We start from the raw sequence: 21,036 nt of genomic DNA, 5'->3' as shown, positions 1-21,036 counted from the left end.
AATAAGGAAGCCTTCCACATAGAGAGGGACTCAGCGCAAGTCTGGATGCTCGATAACTACCGTGTTCGCACACCAGAAGCTGGAGAAATCTTTGGCGAACAAGGAGTGCTAAACATCGGCAAATACTTTCACAGAAGCACAGCGCTGACCACGAAGCGACGGCCCGCCACTTATACAATTTTGCCCCTCCATTTCTTGAAAAATTCACTTGTTGTTTCACTGATGAGCACCGAAATATTAGTCGATGGTTTACCCGTTATAGATTAGGACATGATAAGACCTGCGAAAACTGTCAGTTTCGTTTTGGAAACAGTGAAGAGAGTATTTGCGACGGGAAGGCACAATACAATACCTATCACACCTGCTACTACTTTTTTTCAGTTTCTGTCATCGATGGGTAATCCGTCTCACATTTGCATAGGCAAAGGAGGAAAACGAGGAGAGGAAGCGAAGCGTGACGAAAATCGTTACACAAGTCAGGCGCCCAGCGAGAATGTTTTTATGGGAAGTGTTCTCGATGAGAACTGCAGAACGTCGTGAAACTGTTACGCCACGCCTCGTGTGGAAAAGACATATGGAGTTAGAACTTTGACGATCGTAAAAAGCGGGTCCGATCTGATGGTATCAAGAAAGGTAAGACCGAAGGTAGGATCAGCAACACCTACACCTGGAGCATTCGCCGCCTCGATCTTGGATGTAAGAAAAAACAAGCATCATCTCAAATGGATACCTAGTTCACTCCACTACTGCGATATGTCGCGACTAAGGGCCCCGATGCATTACACTATTTCAGAATTATGAAGGCGTCCGACTCACGAGAGTCTAAAGACAAGATGGTACAATCAGCGGAGTTTTGACACATGTTTTTGTTTGCTGCCGACCCAGATTCCTCCTCACCTCCGCTGCTTTGGAGCGCTCACTGCCATGAGAGCATTCGGACGGAGGACCTGTCAGAGGGCTGAACACCTACAATAAGTTCTTCACAAATCCGAATACAAGGGGGTGAGAAATCGGAAGCTTCTCCACAAGACGAACGGACGACACACACGACGCTTTTTGTTCACGTGGATTTCAGAAAGAGAGACGAAAAGCGACTGCGCGGAGCAGGAATGAGTACGGAGCGCAGTAGTCTAGTACATTCGCCCTCGAATACACATGTCGTTTTTGGTTTTTAGTGGGGAAGATCTTAGAGCGAGGACCTGGGACGCACATCCCATCAGCGCGTCAGAACGGTCGAGTTTTTGTCTTGTTCACTATGTTGATTGACCCCTTTTGATCCATCAGCGATACGTCGGTTTCTCTGGCGCGCCTGTATGTTCATTCTTCCTCGCTTGTGTGGACGGGAACGAAGGTTCGGAGGATTTCGCCCGCTGCACGAGTTTATGTAGCCAATCCCGATAAGTAATGCCTGCGATGTGCACACCTACGCGTTCATAGAGAAGATACTTCGCACGTTGACTTGGACGGCGAGTCTGCTCGCCGTCGCCATTGTCGGTTTCGTTCTTTATAGGCAGCTTTTTCTGTTCGCACCAAAAAAATGATGCATGGTAAGTTGGATAAATCCGCCACAGATGCTAGGAGCTTCGCAAGTGACAGAAAGCATTCCTCAAGCACAGGCGTCGATGATTTCACACCTGATGCTGATGTAGACCGCCGTCTTCTCATTAGCGAGGGTCGCTGTTGTGGGTTCGTATGAGAGCGAGCGAGTTCCCCAGTTCGCCGCAGCGGCAGGCACGTGGAGGTCACTTCACTTTGGAAGTGTCAACACACGAGCCTCTTGTCCTCCAGGGGACTGCCCGGAAAAGGAAAACAAACCAGTCTTCACACGGCCGCACCGCTGTAGTACCATTCCTCCCTTCTCTCAAGATTGGTGCTCACGGTTCCACCACGAAACGTCCGTGTGGCTTGTTTGTCAGGAGTTGCTAGAATCTCTGCGCGTAGCAAAAGCCCCAACACGCCACCACGGGGGCTACTACAGGCTTCGCCTATGCTGCTGCATGAGGGGCTGCTTCTGTCTCCCTTCCCCACAATTTTGTTATACACGCGGACCATCAGAATATTGTCTGGACCCGAGTTCTACTTTTCCGTTTGAAAAGCTCTTCGGTTCGACCCGCTTTTTTGTTTCGCTGTCTTGCGGATGCAACATCCTGAGCGCGCTGCGATCTATGAAGAGTGAGGAGGCCAACCAAGAATGCGTAGTCAATCGTCGTTCACAAAAAAGTGTGGGAGCGTGCCGCATGTCTTTATAGCCTTACAATTCGTATTTCCTTTTCGGCGCTGCCCTATTCAAACATGGAAGCGTTAGCAGGGAAGCTAACGGAAACCCGATTTGCAGTCCGGATAGCCGGCTCGTTCGTTCATCAGAACGTTTGAGGGGTCATGTGCTAATGGTAGTTTCATGCGCTCACAAATTCCATCTTCATTCGTCCGCTTCCTGCGCGCCGAGCGTGAATGGAAAGAGCAGTGAAACAGTGAGCGTACTCGTATGAAACTTGTGTCGTGTAGGGCATGACTACAGTCAGACTGAGACGAAACACGACCACGAGAATCTGTCCACGCTGAGGAGCAGAGCCTGCTCGCGAACGGCCGAACTGAGAAGGGAGTTGATATACTGCAAGTGAACCAAAACCAACCCCCCATCCGAAACGCGCTCAGTCGGCGCTGGTCTTCTTAGTTTACCTATAGTCTGAACGCCCCCGTATAGGTAGGGCTTCTTCGATCGAGCGAGTGTACCACGTTTCTCAGGTAGCGCTACGCTTCTAGAAAGTACTGAGCACGCTTTCGCATCGTTGTGAGCGCTAGGCACTCGCGCCCCAAATGTGCAGCCGCCCAGTTCTAGGCTTGTGCGGGGGTACTAGGTCGCCTGAGGCCGAAGATGGCCGCCGCCCCGATTTGGTGAATGCCGGCAGTGATTCATAACCGCTTTCCACGAGAACGCAGGAATTGTAGGGCAGTCTCTTTGGCACGCCACAAATCGCTTGCCTCGGCTCCTGTCGTGACCTGCCGCTCTACGACGAACGCGACGAAGCCGAGACCCTTCGCAGGGTGTGTGAACACTCAAGAGATAAGGCAGATATATAGGAACGGAACTGGCGATGCAGCCCGACCGGTACTCTCAGTGTGACGCACTCCTGTAGATACGTGCTCCCCTCTGGAATGCGCTGTAGCCAACCGCTGCCGCCGACACTTTTATTTTAGACGGTCGTAGCTTGACTCTAATCATCACAGTCAACTGGCTTCCGGCGACACTCCAACCTCCAGTAGGACGCGTCTGCACGTCTGACAGAAAGATGAGAATAGATATATTCGGAAACGTGTGTCTAACTCTACGCGAGTGCCCCCCGGTATGTAGTTGACGTCTTTGCGCCCGGCGTCCGCGGAAAAATGTATTTCCAACGAAAAAGAAACAGTTACAGGTCGCACAGTCCTGATAAAAAACACCGACAAGTCCACGTCCACCACAACATCAGCTGGCGTTGCAGCCTCCTTGTCAACGAAACAGATCTCCAGAAAAGTTTCCTGCTTGCCTCTCGGCATCGCAGTAGAGACCATACAGAAACACAAAGCTACGGAAGACGTGTAAGACGCTGCGCCTCCATTGTCTTTCAGGTGGGGCTTCCTTCAATAGCCTCTCTTGCTTTGCCTACAGCGAAACTACCTCAGCCCATATGCTAATCGTTTTCAGGCGCAGGCCGAGTGCGCGGACTGGCCAAACCCACGGAAACGCCTCAACAATCGAATGCGTAGGGCCAACCGATCTTTCCTCCGTTTTTGCTTCTCGCGCTTTCTCTTTTTCCTTCCCTCGCACCATCGCGTCACCCGGGGGTTGCACGCTATCGCGCCCCCCCCCCCCCCCCCCCCCTCAATTGTTGAAGCAAACACTATAGTGGATCATCTGTAAAACTGCACCCCGTACGCTGCGCAGAGACGAAACCGCGTCCCGATTTCACTTGAAACTGCCTCCCTCCCCCCGTCCTCCCCGGATGAATCTCACGATCGCCAGTTCGGCTTCTCCCCGACGCAACTGTCACTACGGCTGCGACATTGACGACTCCAGCGCGTCCGCTGCCCCAGTGCGTGAAAAGGAGAGAGGAGGGTAAACTAGCACACGGGAAGGGAAACAGGAGGAAGCTGCCGTATGGTGGACTCTAGCAGGCTCTAGCAGCTACTTGTCAACCAAATACTGAGTGGAGGATCGTCTTGGACAGATGCCGATGTTGCTTCCACGCAATATAGCGGTTCGTTTGCTTCCACAGGTAATAGAAGTCAACGATCTCGCATGTCGTCTTGGTCTGAATAAGCCTCTGCAGCGCGCTGAAGTCTTTGCCGTATTTACAAATGCCAGCCTCGAAAAGTGCGACTTCTTTGGGTCCCCACAGATCAATGACGTTATCCTTCCTTAGGGGCGAGGTAAGAAGTTCCAGTGGAGTGAGTTTCACTGCGCCCAGTCGGGGCGTTGCGGCTGCCCCCCCGCCCCCGCCGCGACTACCCTTACCTCCACCTGCGGCATTCTTTGTTGCGTGCGAAGATCCGCCATCACCTTTCCTTCCCCCCCCGCTGGCGCCTCCGACCCCACTGGTGCCGCCCGAAGAGACACCATCTCGCGTGTCTCCCCTGCCAGAGTCAGCGCCACCTCCTCCCCCTCCAGTGCCTCCCCCTCCAGTGCCTCCCCCTCCAGTGCCTCCCCCCCCTGCGCCGTGAGCTCCATAGCATGTGAGCGGATTCCGATCAACATTGTTGCTGATAATGAGAGCGTATATCACACTATCGGCTGTTGCCAGCCCCCCCTCCGGATTCACTCGCCCCTCCCGCACGACGCCACAGGCGCTGGAATCGGCACCCGTGCTGCTAGAACTTGAGCCTCTTGAGGAGAGAAAGCCTCCCGCTCCGCTCCCCCCGCCTGAAGATGAGCCATAAAAGCTGTAACATCCGCCACCGGGTATGCCGTTGATCCCCAGAATACCTCCTCCGTCTGCGTGAATGCCATAGATACTGCTCCCGCCGCCTGATGCGCTCCCGCCTCCACCTTTGCCTCCATCTTTCGAACCCTTGCCAGTGCCTGAAGCCCACGGGGGAGAGGATGCAGCAGCGGGTGGCTCAACTAGGCCAGTAGAAGCATCTCCGCCTCCCCTTACAGCCTCGACAAGCCGACTCCGCTTGGTCGAGTTAACGGCTGCGACGAGCTCCTGCTGAACAGTCTGCTGATGCAGGCTCTGCCATCGAGGTGCCGCAGAGCCGAAATACCATTCCTCAATCATCTGCAACCAGGCCTCGACTTTTCGTATGCGTCTCTGGCATATATCGTACCGTGCACGAATCTCAAAGTTGTTGTAGGCGGTCGGCGAGATCCGCCGCGGAAGAATGAGAATGCTATCGTGCGAAGAAACGGAAGAGGCGTGGCTCGAGGGCGAGCTTTGGTCTGAACCAGTCGACATCCCTTCTGGCCCCGTGCTGCCCGAGCTCGCGCCCGTTGCATGCGCCGCCGAGGCAAGATCCGGCCCCAGCCCCAGGGAGCCACCAAGAAGCACAGACGACGAGCCCACGCCCGTTCCACAGCAACAGCACCGGACCCTGCTGGCGACGTATGGAGAGGGGACTGGAAGAACGTGGTACGCTTGAGCCGCCAGTGCAGCTCGAGCGTCGCCTGGTCGCTGGCGGAGACGCGCAGAAAAACGCGCAGCTGCTCCTAGATCCGCGGAAGCTGCCGATGGCGACGCCACAGGGTCCCCACCGCTGTTCCCACTGGCCCCGCCCGACGAGGGAGACGCAGACGTGCTACCCCAACCCGTCCCGCTGCCTTTATCGCCAGCGCCTCCGCCCCCGTGGCAGGCGGCTTTCTTCACTGATATGGAAGGCGATTTCGCTTCTGCGCACATCGTTTGGCAAGGACTGGCGGCATCTACCCCGTCTCGTCCCACCAACCCTCCCCCGCTCTCAGCCGCGGGCAAAGCGCCGTCGGCCGAGTCTGCTGCCGCTCCAGCCGCCGCCGCTGCGGCTGCACTCTGAGCTCGGCGCTTCCTCGTGCTCATTCCCGATCCCGCGTAAGCGGAGCCCAAACTCGAGACGCCGCTGCCCTCTCTGGTTGACCGAGAGGCTGGAGGTGCAGAGGCAGGTGCTCCGCTGCCCGCTGAACTGGGCGCCGGCGCGGCAGCCGCAGCGGCCGGCGCAGCTGCCTCGAAGACTGCCACCTGCTGTCTGAAAGGCCGAGAATCCTTCTGCTCCTTCTCTGGGGTCGGCTTTCCCGTGGCGTCCGCCTCCCAGCTAACCTGTTCGTTCCCCGTGGCTGACGACGACGACTCTTGCGAGGCGTGCGGGGACTCGGACTTCACCGCCCTCACGGAAGAAGATGGTGCGGCTGCAGACGAAGATGACGCAGAAGGGGACAGAGAGGAAGACGAACAAGGGAACGGAGAAGCATTGTTGCCCTGGCGGGTCCCACGTGACGCATGCCGCCGCCGCTTCGCAGTCGGCATGGTCCCGTCAGCATTTCCATTGACAGACTCGAGAGCCATCTTCCCCCGAACGCCCTCTGCAGCAGCTCCAACATGTTCCGCCGTCACAGGAGTTCTACAACTATGGGCCCTGTCTGGCACGCCTCCAGCTCCTGTATGGTTGCCGTCTGGGGTTGTTGGCTCTTTGCAGACGCCACTCTCTCCCGTTTGTGGGTCACCAGAAGGTGAAGCAGTGTCGTCCTGCAAAGACACTCCATTCGCGCACATCTCCGGTTTCACCGCTTCACAGCCTCTGCCCCCTTTTGACGCCAGTCGGCTGCTGTCGCTATCGGGCTCGTCTGACGCTGTTGTCGCACCTGCCGCCTTCTCTCCTTCACAAGGGTGAGAACAGGGCGAAGACAGTATCTGAGGGGGGTCACCAGCTGCGGGTGCACCGCCGTCGGCGCCGCGCGCAGAATCACGGCATCGCCCAGCCGACGCTGCCTCAGACGCGCGCGGAGACGTGCTCGCTTCGCCGCGACGCCAGCCGCGCCGCGCGCGAGGCAGCGAAAGGGCTGGGGAAGGAGAGGCGGGTGCAGGGGAGGTGGCGGACTCACATGCTCCACTCGCATCGTCGAGCCCAGCTTCACTTCCGAGATTTCCTGAGGGAGCCGCGCGCCCCAGCCTCGCTGGCTCCTGTTCGCCCTCTTCGGCGCTCAAACTGTCGTCAGGAGCAGCCAGGACAGTCGCGCCGCCAGGGTCTTGACGTGGATCATCGACTCCCCCCTCAGTCAGGCACTGCCGCCGCGAGGGCTTGACAAGCTCATTCTCTGCCTCACCTGCGTGTGCAGTTGGAGACTGTGAAGGGGCCGTCTCGGGGACACGGAGCCAGTCGCGCCCTGTGTCCTCTGCCTGCGCCGAGTGGCTCGCCTGGGCGCTGCCGCCTTCGTTCTGGCGAGCAGTTTCTGAGGCAGCGTACGGGGGCGTCGACTGAAAGGGCACAGCAGGCAAGGGACTGTCGGAGGCCGCGGTTTCGTACGAACCGGTGCCTCCTTGTCCTTTCCTCCGCATGCATGCGAGTTCGCGGGGCCCGCCGACAGAACCGGCCAAGTCGGCTGACTCCGAGCCTTCTCTCCTCCGCTCGTTGGACTCCGAGAGAAAAGCGTCGTCTCTGTCTGGCGCTTCGCGGGTCTCTGCCGAGTTACGGGAAGAGAAGGGCCCCGCATGCGCCTCCAACAAGCCCCGGGGAGGCGCAGACGAGGGAGAGTCCGCTGAGAGGGAATCTGCGGGGTGAACCTCGTCGCCTCCTGAGACACTGCGGCGGCGCTTCCGTTCCTCCGTATCTCTCTTTGCAGCCCCCGCACATTCCGGCCCCCCCGCTCCTGGCTGTCCCATCCCCTCCTGCCTATCTGAGTCAGGCAGCCCGTCTGCGTCCTGCGGGAGCCTCGACTCACCGCGCCATCTCTGTTCGAAGGGAACCTCTGCCGGCTGCGAACAACTGCCTACAGGCGCGCGTCGGTTTTCATCAGGGTTGGTGTGGAGACAGGAAGGTGCCTCTCCCTGTTGGAAAGATTCAGAGAAGGAAGTGGAGGAAGCGTCTCCAGGCAAGGGAGTCGCCGCTGTTGTATCGCCTGCCATCTTTGTCTCCGGGCAGAAACCGCGTCGGGAGTTGTGTTGCGACGGAGCTCCCCGCCGCAGGCGTCCCTCGTCTCCCGTCCAGTCGGGAGCGGAACCGCGCCGAAACTAGGGAACTCTCCTTTTTTTGGCTTCAGCGCCGAAAAGCACACGAGAGGGTAGGCTCAGGCAGCACAGATGACGGCAGAGACGACGGGGGGTTCGTCGCGGCGAGGCGCACACCTGACACGGCCAACAGTTCTGGGAAGCAATGGTCAGACGAGGGAAGACAGGAGAAGGGACGGAAGAAGAAAAAAGGAACTGAGACAGTGCGGAAAAAGAGAGGGGAACAACGGAAGAACCCCGCTCATGGCCGCTGAGAATGCGCCTTGTTCCGCACGAGCAAACCCGCAGCTCTTTCGTTGCTCACGGCCGTTCACGCGATCCACACAGGCACTCGTGGAGCTTTCGCGTATCAAAATGGGCGTTTTTCGGGAGTGTCCTTCAAAGGAAGGGGATGCCACAGCTCTGAGAAGGCCACTTTACGCCGATCTTTCCCCAGTTTGTGCCCCTGCCGGTTTAGCCGGACGGGGTTTCGCATACGATACCACGCTATAGTCTGAAGCAGGGGACGTACACCGGGGAGGAGAACGGGCAACGCTGAGCCAATTTACAGACTTTTTCATTGTCTAGCGCCAGCCTCGGAGCCGCCGAGGCTGATGGAATACCCACACGAACACGTTTCAAAGTGAAGAGAAGTGGCCTGGCATCGAACTCTGCCTGCTGCCTCCTTTGCGATCAAGCTGCTCCCCTAGTCGAGGGAAAACATAGCGTAGGATGCCCCCGCGTGCGTTTCTCACCCATGTTGCATTCCGGAGAAAATACTCCCTGCGTCATCGGTTTTTTCGAGGAAGAAAAACTGACAGGGCACGCGAACTGAAAAAACTAGAAAAATCACGAGCTCAGGAACATTCAGCTCGAATGTCCCTCGTTTCCCGAACTTCCAGAGCGCAGCGGCGCTCTGCGTCCAGAGGCGAACAGAGTCGAAAGCCTGGACGGGGAAAGAGCGTGGAGGCCACGTGGTTTGAGAAAAGAGGGCTTTTCGTAGGGAGGGCCGTGAGAAAGACCGCAAAACGGCGCTCCAGCTTGCATAAAACGCCGTGACCTCCCCCGGGAACGACGAAGAGATCCGGATGTCGAAAAGGCGACAGACACAAAGGGAAGACAAGGCGCCTCACTTCGGGTGAGTTGATTAGATGAAGAAGAGGGAACACCAGCAGCGCACAGGGGTTCCCTCCAGTCAGGATCGTCAATCGTTAGGTGGTCGCGCCACCAGCCCTTTTCTCAACACGTCTCGTGTAAAGGCGTGCGCGTGCGCTTTTTCGCGTGTAGCTGCTGCCACCAGGGCTGGAACCGAATCGCCTCTCGCCAACCTCTCTGCGCAACATGGGGTGTGGAATGACCTGGTCACTGACCACCGATCTAAGCGGGCCTGACCTCCAGCGTCGGCTTATAGAGCGAAACACGCGTGATGCTTTCGCGAAGCCAGCCTGCGAGTGACCTGGCGGAGAGGCAGGCTTTTGCCTTCCAGCTTGCTTCCCCTGCATAGATCCGGCTTCACGCCCGCTGCCTCAACAGGAGCTTTTTCCCATCTCCAACACCTACAGGTTCTCTCCGGCAGATCCACAGAGCCACTTAGTCTCACAGCGCTCTTCGCCATGAGCCGCCGCGGGCTTGCTTGTTTTTGTCAACATCTCTACTGCAATCGATACCCTAGCGGAGCCCTCCGGAATCGTCCGTGTTCGTCTCGCTGCTGGGGCTGGCGGGTGAACGCCCAGCCCGAGCATGCGCTCCACCGGCTTGTCTCGCGGCAGTCGAGGATATGCTCCAAGGCAGGTTCGCTTCAAATTCCTTTTGCACATCGCGTTTCTCCCGCGCGACTCGCACCAACAACGGATATATCGATGGTGAGACGAAAAGAGGACCCTTCCAAAGTATGGTGACAGCATCTACTGATAGGGCTGGCATGTGCATGCGATCATGGCACCGATTTGAGTCAGCGAAGGCATCTTCGTAAAAGCACGCAGCGCGTATTTGGATCAAGACCGTTCAGTACCATTTTGCTTCTTGGCCAGCCTCTCTGGGTCTCCAGCTCCGCTATCTCGGTCCCCAGCCGCCACCACCCGCCTCTTCCTTCGCAGACTGGGAAGAACGAAGCACTTGAGAAACTCAATCGTTTTGAGGCTCGTACGCGACCCGCAAGGCCTTCTACCCTGCCCCCCCTCTCTCGTTTCTCTGCTGTATCCGTCCTGCGTCAAGTCTGTTTCTTGTTTGTTCGCGGCCGCTCACGCACCCGCGGAGAGCGCGGTCGCTGCCTGTCGGCGCGGCTGGTGATTTACCGTCCTACCCTCCTACTCCCTACCCCGCTACACCCCCGTGCCGTCTCCGTCCCGCGGACTGCGTCTGTTCCCGTAAAGAGCTATCGCCCGCGTCCTGCGCCTTGCCCTCCAGGACAGTATGGCAAGCCCCAGCCTGTTTGCGCGACTAGGCGGCGCGAGCTTCGCAGAAGATCTCTCCTCTTCGCTAGCCGCCCGCCGGGCAAGGCGCGCAGCGCGGGCGTCGGTATCGTACTTCGCGGCTGGAGCTGGGGAGTCCAGCCTCCGCAGCCACCCGTCGGCGCCCTCGACACCTTCGGGGACCGGCAGAGGCTTTCGCCTCCGTTCTTCCAGGGCAACAGAGGGGCGAGGGGAAGACCGCGACACATCCAGGTGCGTGCGGAGTGCCAGGCGACAACCACGGAGACGCGTCTTCGTGAAGTAGAGGCGGAGGGACTGCGGCACCCGGTCCGTGGAGTTTTGAGAGGGCGTTCGACTGGGTCTCCAGTCCCGCCGTCCCTCTGTCTACCGGGCCCTGCCCCCCCCCCCCCCGCCCCCCCCTGCACTGCGCTGTCCATCGCCTTCGCCCGTCGCCTGTAGCATCTGTCTACGGTTGTCTGGGCATTCCTTACCTGTTACTCGTCTTTGCAGCCTCCACAGTGCGCCATTCTCTAGTGTGTGCCGTGTGGGCTTCCTCCTCGCTCCATGCATCGTCTCGCTTTCTGTCGTTTTGTCATTCCTCGTCGTTTCGCGTGCCTCCCGGGATGATTTCGTCTTGTTCGCCGCTCTTTCTCCTTCCTGGCCTTTGTCCGTGTGCACATCCTTCGCGTTTGTTTGCGTTCTCTGTCTCCGCTGTCGTGTAGGCCCGGGTCTTGCTGCCATGTAGGGTCAGCCTCTCGCCTGGGGCGAGGGGACTGTCGTCTCTCTCGCGCTTCACTTCCACAGACCTCGGCCTCGCCGCGTTTCACTGAAGCGTGTCCGCCGCCTGCTTCTTCGTCTTTGTCTCGCCTGTCGCATTTGTTTCCAGCTTTTTCGCCTTCTTTCCCCTCCGGTTCGTCCTGCGTATCATCGGCGCCTCTCATGTCTGTTTTGCGGTTGCCGCTGCGGTCGCGCCTCCCTCCCGCGGCGGCGCGGGCGGTGCATACCGACCTCGGGGGGATGTCTCCGCAGCGTTCTCGCTCAGGGGCTTCGCAGCAGCCAGACGTCCCGTTGTCTCGCGTGTTTGCTCCCTTTGATCCAAGTCTGAAGTCGCCTTTTCAGTTGCTCGCTAGGCCCGACTGGCGCCGCGGCGAGCCCTTCTCTCTGTCTGCCGCGCCGGCGCATGCTTCCGGGGGTCCCTACGGTGTCAGGGCACGAAACGAAGCTGGAGGAGACGAGAACGATATCCTCATTCGAGACGCGTTGTGGTGGATGAGACACACCCGACACGTCACAGTCGAGGTTGTCGATCAATGGACAGAAAGTTTCCACTTTCTCTACCGAAAAAAGAGGTAAAGACCGTAGGTCTGTCGTCCAAATCTTCGTGGCTTTCGTCGGCGCTTCATTGCGCGTTTGCCCCTGCCGCGCTGGGTGCGCTGTAGGGGCCGGTCTCCTCTCGTTTTCCTCGCCACTGTCTGCTTGGGGTTCGTCCACATTCTGTCTCCTGGCGCTTGCGGCGTCTGCGCGTCACACCTCTCCGCACGGTAGCGCTGTTCCATGTAGCGTGTTGAAAGCGTGTGCGTGCCGCGGTTCCTCTTTTCCTCTGTGTCCCTGTCTCGGGGGTTTCCCCTTGTCGCCACGCGCCCACTGCCATCGATTCGGGGTGCACACTGTCTCTGCCGCACTGCAAAGCGGCCCCGCCCCTCGTTCTGAGCATCGTCCGTCGTCTGTTCCGCTCCGAGGCGTGTCTTTTTCTGCAAGCCTCTGGGTCGCTCCTGCTTCTTCGTTTTCGCGACACGAGGGCCAGGGCGCCCAAGACGAGAGGAGACAGGCGGGCAGAGTCGATACGAGAGGGAGAGGGGCCGTGAGTAGATCTGGTGTGTGTTTTCTTGTACCGGCTCTTCCGCCTGCGTCAGACATGCAGAACTTGTCGCGATCCTCGACGACGCACTCCACATCGTCCCCTGCCTCCGCCCCGCGGAGATCGCCATGCTGGCGAACCACGCGAGTCGCCTCATTCCTCTCAAATCGCCGCGGGCTGCAGCTCACAGAAAGGGCGGAGACGAAGGCAGGCCGCGCGACGGAGGTTGGGACGGCTCGGACGCGGAGCGGGACTGGCGAGAGAAGCGGTCGCGGCGGTGGTGGGGAGTCTTTGGAGACGCCATCTCGCATGTGAGGCGCGCGCTGCGAGGCCAAGCGAAACAACGCGGAACGAATAGCTACACACGTAGATGCAGACAGATTAGGCCTGTGAAACCGATACAGGAGGAGGCGAGCGGCGCCTGCCAGACGAGACGAGATGGGCGTTTGTCTCGAGCCTGGATCGAAGGGGGAATCATATCCTCCGTAAGGTAATCCGTCGGGCGAGGCGAGTTCGACATATGATCGGGATCCTCGCCAGCGTGCCACACGCGCACGGGCACGCAGCTGAGAGCATCTGTATTCGCGAGAAGCCGTCCTGCGCCTAGCTGCGATGTCGCGGTTGCCCTCTTGGCGCTAAAATTTGTCCCGAGTGGGCTAATTCGGTGCCGCTTCTAAAGGCATGCTGTCGATGCTCGGAATTGCGCTTCCGTGTTTCGTTTCCTTCCGTCTCTCTCGTCCCGGTGCTGTCGCTTTCTGTGGCGTCTGCGCTCGCCTGATTTTTTCATCGGGTCTCGTGCTTGTCCGCTTCCACACTGTGTGCAGCTGCTCCACGATGCGGACGGCCAACACATTTCACTCATTCTCAACGCGTTTTCCTCGGCGAAAGTATTTCACCACGAGACGCTGCTCGCCTGCCTCAGTCGCGAGACGGCTGCGTGGGCGCCGCACAACTCCATTCGAAACACGGCGGTCACACGTGAGTCTGCAGACGTCCGTGCCCGGGGCGTCCTCTTCTTGCCGCGTCGCCCTCTTGCGACGCTTCTCTCAGTTTAGCGCGTGTCCACTGTGTGCTCTGTTTTGCAAGCCGCTCCATCCCGTCGTCGGGAAATGTGGATATGCGACAGCCTGGGACCCCGTGCTTCCTGCTCCCACAGAGATGTCCTTCGGGTGCATCACCGCCACTTCGTACGTACAGTTATTCGCCCGTGCGCTTCCTGTCTTCCCGCGGATGGTCGCCGCTGAGCGCACATCTGTTTGCAACGTCTCTGCCGGCGCCTGAAGCGGCAATCGTGCCTGATGCTGAAACGAACATGCGTCACCACATTTCTAGCTACTTGTCCAGGTGCAAGTATGTGTATCTAGTTTTGCTAGCATAGATATACATGTATATATATGTATTTACATGGGGCTGGGAACGCACAGACTGGCTGGCAAATGTGTGTGGCAGAAGTAGGCGCTGGGCACGCAGAGGAATCGGAAGCTGGTCCTGAGGAAACGCGGTGCGCATCCCGACTCGCCCCCAGACGCCCTGAACGTCGGGGGGAACCTTATAAAAATGAGCAAGAGAGCGCATGGTGGCGTCGCCCCGTGAGGATTTTTGTGTGTTCAGTGAACGCCATGGCACGTCTGAATATGAAAGACCGCGACGCCGTCGAGGGCTGCTGTCGCCGGATTCAGGTGGAAGCGAAGAATTTGAATCATATTGACTGCGCAATGTCGCGTAAGCGTGGGAGGGAGTCAAGGTCGAGAGTTAGACACAAGGAAAGTTTTCGGTCTTTAGCGTCACGGAGCATCGACGCGCTTGTGGGTAGATCTTGTAGGTCTTCGCCGTCGGAGGTAACGTACGAGCAAACACGAGAGAAGAAGCGAAGAGGGATGCGGCCTGCTGCTCCATTCAAATGACCGAGACTTCCAGACGAGAACACAGGCACTGAAGAGGCAGGCAAACAGACGCTTCCCCCCCCCTCCCCTCGCGCCTCCCCGGTTGGCTGTCGGTGGCCGAAGGGCCGATGGGGGTCGTAACAGGAAGTAGAGGGGAAGGGAGCGGCAGCAGCACGAGACCCGGCTCAACTTGCGGGAGAATGACTTCCTTCGGCTCGAAGCAATCTGCTCGTACATCCTCGGTTGAAAAGAAACATCCGCGTGATGCTTGGTCTTGCAACAGCGAGCATGTGAGCGGTTTAGAGCCCGTCCTGGCGACACGGGGTCTCGAGATGAAGTTCCACTTATGCAGAACTGCACTTCCACACGCTCACCGTGGAACTGAAGAGCCGGACGAGTGCGATGAATGGTTAGGGTCGGGAGTGTTCTCTGTGTGTTCTTTGCCTCCAGTGAATGCCGCGGCGCGGCTGGGCTATCGTGATCTTCAGTTCTACTCGGCGCTGGGGGACGCTTCAGTTCAGCATTGTTCCCGCATGAATGAGCACAACGTCTCCATGATCTGTAAGTCGAAAGGGCTTCTTGTCCATTCGTGGCTCACGTGTGTCCATGCGACCTCGTCCTCGTGACCGGACGAGGGGCCCAGTCGAGTCGCCATGCATGGGTTCGTGCTGTCTTCGCAGCCTTCGCATGGATGTCATCGACGCCCTCTCTGCCCTGTGCGGTTTTTTTTTTTTGTTTTCTCCTTCTCGTGATGTCAGGTCTCCCAAGGACGGCGGGCGTGTCGCTCTGACTCGTCGGCTGTCGGTCTTTAGCGGGCATGAGCACATACGTATCGTCCCTATGCGTGTAGCGCTATGTGCGCATGACATGGAGAGATGCGTTCCGTTGCATATTTCAATATGCGAACTAACCCGGATTGATGGCACCCCTGTAGGCCGAGACAGAAACGTACCGTGAACTTTTTTACCGAACTCCCGATGCGCCCCCGTCCCTAAGGTGCCTTGAAAGAGTCGTGTCGGGTGTGAAACGAGCTTGAGTGCATTTTGCGAAGGGCGAGCGCTTCTCTCTTTCGTCGTTTCGGTGCCTTTTTGGCTTTCGGCTGTTCGTGTTTTCGCGTCGCGGCAGAGGCAGCTGATTATGGGGATGAAGCCGTTATTTGCTGTGCTACGATGCCCGAGAACCTCTGTCCTCGGCGCTTGCCACCGCCAAAGGTGCTTCGAAGTTTTGCTCGTACTTCTTCTGTGGTGTCTAATGCATGCGCATTAGCTTACGCCTGCCGTGGGTTTCTGTGTCCCGCTGATGGAAGGCGACTCCCGAATGTGAAACGTGTTCTGTTTTTGCAGTGTGGGCGTTCGGGACGGTTGGTGTGCGGCATCAAGCGCTTATTGGAGAATTCATTGACCAGCTTCTTCGGATCAGCAGCTCGTAAGATCTTTCATCTCCTGCGCTGTATCGTGGGGTGGCAGCCTCTGTTGGTGGCCTCGCCTCGCGTCTATTGTAAGCTGCACGCCTTCGTTCCTTCGTTTCACTCTGGCTGTATCCTGTCTTTCACGGCCGTCTGGTTACCCAGGCTCGCCTGCGTGTCCGCGTTGTCTTCTTCGGTCCCAGTGTTCACTGTTCCGCGCGCCTGTCGATCTGTCGCTCGTCGGGATGTCCTTTTCTCCCCTGCACTGCGCATCCCTGCAGGCGAGAGATACACGCCAACTATGTCGCCTCTGTGCTGGGCCCTCTCGGCAACCTCCGCGTGGAGCACCCGCGCTTGAAGCTCCTCGTTGAGATCCTTGTGAAGCCGAACATCGAGAAATTCGAACCCGTAGACGTCGTTCTCGTTTGTACAGGTACTGCGCGTATTTTCATGGCGGGAGTTTAGCTAAATTGCCGCTGTGACGGAGAAGTTACCTGACCTACTGCGAGGGAGTCACACTTCTCACTTTTCTAGGCCTTCTGTTAGTGGTCCTATACGTGCGTATGGATGTCGGTTCATTTATGTGTGTCTAAATGCATATGAGTCCATCTTTTCGTCAATCTTGGAATCTGGACCTCGAATCGTGATTGTGCGATGTGCATATCTGTCTTCAACCCGTGTCACAGGGGCGCGGATGGAGCAGCAAGTCGATACCCCCAGGGGAAGTCGTAGTCCTTGGACGAGGCCTCCGCCAAGCATGTGTTTCTGTGGACATTTTTTTGGCTTCGGTGGCAGACAGGTTCAGCTGGCGGCTAGCGCATATACACTTGCGCGCGTCACGGGAGCCTCTTGCAATGCCTGGCGGTGCATGTTTCCTCAGCGCTCAGCCGTCTCGGGTTCCGCGTTGCACACTCTCCCGTCGCAACTCAGCTCCTTAACCATGCCGGCCGTCTGGTAGCGTCCGGTGTGATCGCGTCGCCGAGTCATCACGTGCTTCACTTGTCGGTGGTAGGCTGATTCCCGTATATGCGTCCTGGAGCTGGTTTTTATTAGTTGGTGGTGTTCTGTCGGTACTGCGGTCGAACCGGGAGCCGGTGCAGACTGCCACTCTGTATTCTGGCGTTGGATTTGTCCCTAACCGCGAGTCGTGAAAATATTGTGTCTCTCTCATGTACGGTGAACGAGAATTGCGGACGCTCAGGTCTTGAAAGGTCTGGATATGGGTCGACTCTCTGGGCCGTGCTTTCGCTGTTATCCTAGGGCGAGAAGAGTATTTCGTCTGTCGCGCGGAGGTCCTTCAGTTGCTTGGCATGTGTCAACTTTTCTTGACCTGTGGGTCCTGCAATCACGTGGGAGCTGGAAGGCTCAAACCCCAGCAATCTGGGGACGGCAGGGATTCTGCACTCCGCGGTAGAGAGAGCCGATGCGCTGTCTAGTTGGCCTGGTGCTTGCGTCTTTGCAGGCCGCAGGGTTGCTGGAGGCGTTCAGCATGACGGCATTCTGGAGCGACATAAGCGGAGGTCTTGCAGCAGCGTACGTTGCTCTTGCTTTTCTCAGCTGGTGTTTGAGGCGTCGTCACGTGGCTCTGTTGCTTCCTTTTTGTGGATCTTTGCGCAGTTGCCGGTGTGCACACATGGAGAAGTTGGTCCTTTGCGCGCCGTATGCTGCTGATTTCAGCTCTTTGGTGTCATTCTTGTGCCATTTTTCATCTGTGATCGCTCGCTGCGCACCTGCGGACATCGGCTCTCTATGCGGCTTTTCTATTTGTCAGCATAAGGTCGACCGCGCTGTCGGCGGAAATAGCCAACGCCGTCCTCCCTCTCGTCCGGGTCGCAGGCAATCCGGTGTGGCGCGCGCCACTCTTCCAGGTCGCAGTAACGGTACGTCTTCCGTTGTCTTCAACTGGCACCGTTGGATGCGTAGAACCCGATCTCTGGCGCAGGTAAAGCGGGAAAAGGTCCCGAGGGAGCGGGGCGAGTTCATGTGTGCGTCTTGAGTTCTGCAGAGCCCCGCGTGCTCGATAAGTAGCGTCTCTGTTTTGCCGGGTAGGGGCGGTATTTGACTGTGTTCCTGAAAAATCAGCAAGAAAAACTGGACGCAAGTCAGCATTACCAAGCGCTGTATTCTTGCACATTTCGCTTTGCGCTGCTCTGTCGGGCGGGCCGGCGCCCCGAAGTGTTTGGCATGGATTTTAGAGTATCAAGTCTATAATCGAGAGTCTCAGCTGTGTTCTTTCGGGATTCGTTTCCCTTCTAATACAGCGTCGACTCGCTCGCCGTAAAGCTCGCCTACTGACATTGTGTGGGTAGTGTTTGCCGTTGTTTGAGACATTGTGAGGCATCACAAAAACGTCGCCTTTCCGTCGATTGGCGCGTCCGTTTTTTATAGGCGATGGCCGCGCAAGATCAGTCTTACTGGACTCCTCGCGATGTGGCGAATTTTCTCTTTGCTCTTGGTAAAACTGCTGGCGAGCACGCAGAAGACCCAGTCGACTCGTCAGTTTTCTGCGCGGGCCCTCCTTCTGCGGCGGGGGAGCCCCGGTCACCGCCCGGATCGCACACTAGAGGCCCAGAGGGAGGCCAAGCGGGTCGCACGCGGCGGCAGCTGATCAGGGATCTGTGTGACTACTCGACGCGGGAGGTGAGAGACGGCATGTTGACGCTCGATAGAAAAGGAAGGAGGACATGGAGGCATGTGCAGGGAGAGCACCGATATACGACACTGCATGAGGCACACCACAAAAATGGCTGGGGGAGGGGGGGGGGGGGGAAAAAGGGAGGGCACTCACACATAGGCAGTACCCATTGTCTTCCAGCGTGGCTTTTTAGAGGCTGCCCTCTGCATTTCGCTTCTGAGGTCTACACTCTCGGTCCTCGCTTTTTGACCTGCGTGGTTTGCTCCGGTAGCATCCGTCATGCCTCTGCATGCTACTACAGTCCATGGCTCCCAGCTTCTCTGCTCGTAATGCGTACTTGCTGGTCTCTTCTACTGCGTCTCCTGCGCGGGTATCTCGTCGCGGATCTTCTGTCTCTTCTGTCCGCCCACCAACCCGCAGCTGGGCGTCGCACTGCCGGCCTCTGTGTGTGTCTCTTTTTTTGCTGTTTTCGAAACTCAGTTTCTGCCTCTGTTGTTCCACTTCGTGAGTTGTGCGGCGCGCCTTCCGGTGTTATTCTATGACCTGCGCGCGTGGCCTCCGACGCGGGCTCCGTTCCTCCAGACTGGCACGTGTTTCCGCGGTGCTCTCGTCTGTGTAGTGTCGTTAACCGTATGCGCTCTCTCGGTGCGCGGCTTGCCAGATGGAACGCTTCAATCCGTGCGACATCGTCCGCCTTCTGCAAGGCCTTGCGAGTCTCGACTACCGCCACGAGGGGGTCCTCGCAGCCGTTTCGCGTCGCTTGCAGCACGCAGACGGAAGCTCGGCCTCAGAAGCCGACGGCTTTCCATTCCACGTCCAGCGCTCGATAGCCGAAGCCCTTCTCAAGGTAGTCCAGACAAGACAAGGCCGTCTTAACACCGGGGATGGGAGGGGGGAGGGGGCGTTAGGGTAGGGTGTTAGGCGTCTTTGCTGTCCTCGTAGTCCTGCCTGAAGCACGCAGCCAGCCCAACTAACTAGAGGGGATGTACCGGCACTTGCAGGTGGATTCCGGTCTCGACACTGCGATGTTTCACTCTGTTTCATCGGTCTGGGTGGAGCTTGTGTTTCCCCCGTGCCCAGAGAGGTGCCGCGACGTTGACCTGTGTTGTCCTCGGTCTGAAGTCGCAGCGCTCGGGGAACTCGCGATGGAGCCGCCTTGCCACGTCTGAGAGCGTGCGCAACCGTGTGCCTCAGCCTGATTGCAACTTCACACATCTCTGACGTGTGGGTGTGTTGTATCCCTGTCATCTGGTGTGTCTCTCTAGCTCGATGCCCCGCAAGCTTGTTCCTCTGACTGGACTGAAAGTCTACGCAGTCATCATGCTGCAGTTGGCCATAAAGGCAGAGGAAAGGACGGTGCGGGAGACTCGTTAACGACTGTCCTCCCTCCTTCCTCTTGTTTCAAGGTGGAGGAAATTTCAGATTCGAGCCCCTCTGCTCATCTGCATCACACGCGAACTCAGTTGCCACGATCCAGTCGGTCCCCGCCTCCATCTGCCCCAGCTCCGCCCCAATTCTAGATGGTGGGTGAAAACACAGACAAAGTGCTATATCACGTCGCGGTCCGAGGCCTCGGCCACAGTGTGTTCGTTACCTGTTTCACAGAAAACGTGAGATGTGTGCGTTCACGACGCTTTCCCCGGGGGTGTGGCATCGTCCACTCTCGTTTCCGCTCAGGTAAACGACGCTGGCTTGCAATCTGTTTTCTGCGGCAACTTCGCCGAAATGGGGACCCTCTTTCGCCATTCTCTCATTTCATTTAGAAGTTGTCATTATACATGCCTCATCGTGAGCGAGCAGGCGGTAGCTCTCGCCTAACCCTTCAGTGCCATATCGCGCTCGGGAATGGCTCCTGCCCGAGTCAGTGCAGACCGGCTCACAACACTCTACGGGAGGCTACGGAGACGTAGAAGGCGAGACCGAAGGTGCGCGTCAGCGTCAAATCGCGTTTTCGCTTATTCGTGGAAGCCGGCTCGAAATCTCCTGGCTCTACGGATCGCGCATGCTCAGCTGCTACAGCGCGCGCCCGCATTTCACATCACGTCGTGCAGCTTTTTTAACTTCTGGATGGAGAGGCTTTCACACAACAAGCACCTACACCCATCAGGTTGTCAATCCCCGCCACTCAAGCACATATGCCATAATTTTCCCTGGGCTCTGGCAGCGGGCGCCCTCAGGGAGCAGATGTCTGACAGTTGATCTCCTAGCAAGGCCCCCCGCTGGGTTTACTAAGGTTAGCACCCGTTGTCAACACCTCTGTTAAGTCACGCAGAACCTTACTTTTCCCTTGGGTACAGCTCTCTGCGCCAGGGAACCCTCGTTTTGGGACAGGGTACGCGCCTTCGGATATGTGTGCAGCCCTCGGCACTGGATGGTTCTTCGGTTACGGAGCAGGTTCGTGTATTATTTGTGCCTTGTGCGTTAGCTGTAGAGCCTCTGTGTGTGTATGCGGCTACCGCCGAGTCGCTACAAGATGCTGCAGACGCCCGAAAGTCTCGCGAAACTACAACAGTTACTAACCTCGTCATAGGAGGCAAGCAGTTTTTTTCTCTTGCGCCGTGAAGTTTTCACACGAACACAGAAACGGAAAATCTTTTTCGGCAGACACGGGGAGGCACCGAGACATGCGCGGGGGTCCTCGAAGAAAGGAAGGAAGCCAAAGAGTCTGGTGTCTCGTCTGTTCTCTCCCATCCC

At 57.8% G+C, this 21,036-nt stretch overlaps 2 protein-coding genes across 2 annotated transcripts; one reads left to right on the top strand and one right to left on the bottom strand.

The window, feature by feature from the left end:
* Positions 1-4,172: 4,172 nt before the first annotated feature.
* Positions 4,173-8,069, bottom strand: BESB_035990 (uncharacterized protein; the record flags this gene model as incomplete). Its single annotated transcript, XM_029362185.1, has 1 exon — positions 4,173-8,069. One exon carries the CDS (start codon positions 8,067-8,069, stop codon positions 4,173-4,175), a length of 3,897 nt encoding a protein of 1,298 aa, XP_029221150.1.
* A 2,493-nt stretch (positions 8,070-10,562) lies between these two features.
* BESB_035980 (uncharacterized protein) lies at positions 10,563-19,862 on the top strand (the record flags this gene model as incomplete). The annotated part of the gene is made up of 14 exons (XM_029362184.1): positions 10,563-10,813; positions 11,284-11,910; positions 12,475-12,730; positions 13,244-13,397; positions 14,031-14,141; positions 14,753-14,863; positions 15,646-15,727; positions 15,989-16,140; positions 16,588-16,715; positions 17,170-17,240; positions 17,479-17,587; positions 18,096-18,347; positions 19,004-19,189; positions 19,608-19,862. 14 exons carry the CDS (start codon positions 10,563-10,565, stop codon positions 19,860-19,862), a joined length of 2,745 nt encoding a protein of 914 aa, XP_029221149.1.
* Between the last annotated feature and the right edge of the window lie 1,174 nt (positions 19,863-21,036).

The sequence above is a fragment of the Besnoitia besnoiti genome, chromosome II (genome assembly GCF_002563875.1).
Source record: "Besnoitia besnoiti strain Bb-Ger1 chromosome II, whole genome shotgun sequence".
NCBI lineage: Eukaryota > Apicomplexa > Conoidasida > Eucoccidiorida > Sarcocystidae > Besnoitia > Besnoitia besnoiti.
Note: the sequence above shows the minus strand (reverse complement) of the source record. Positions and strands in the feature narration are given on the sequence as shown.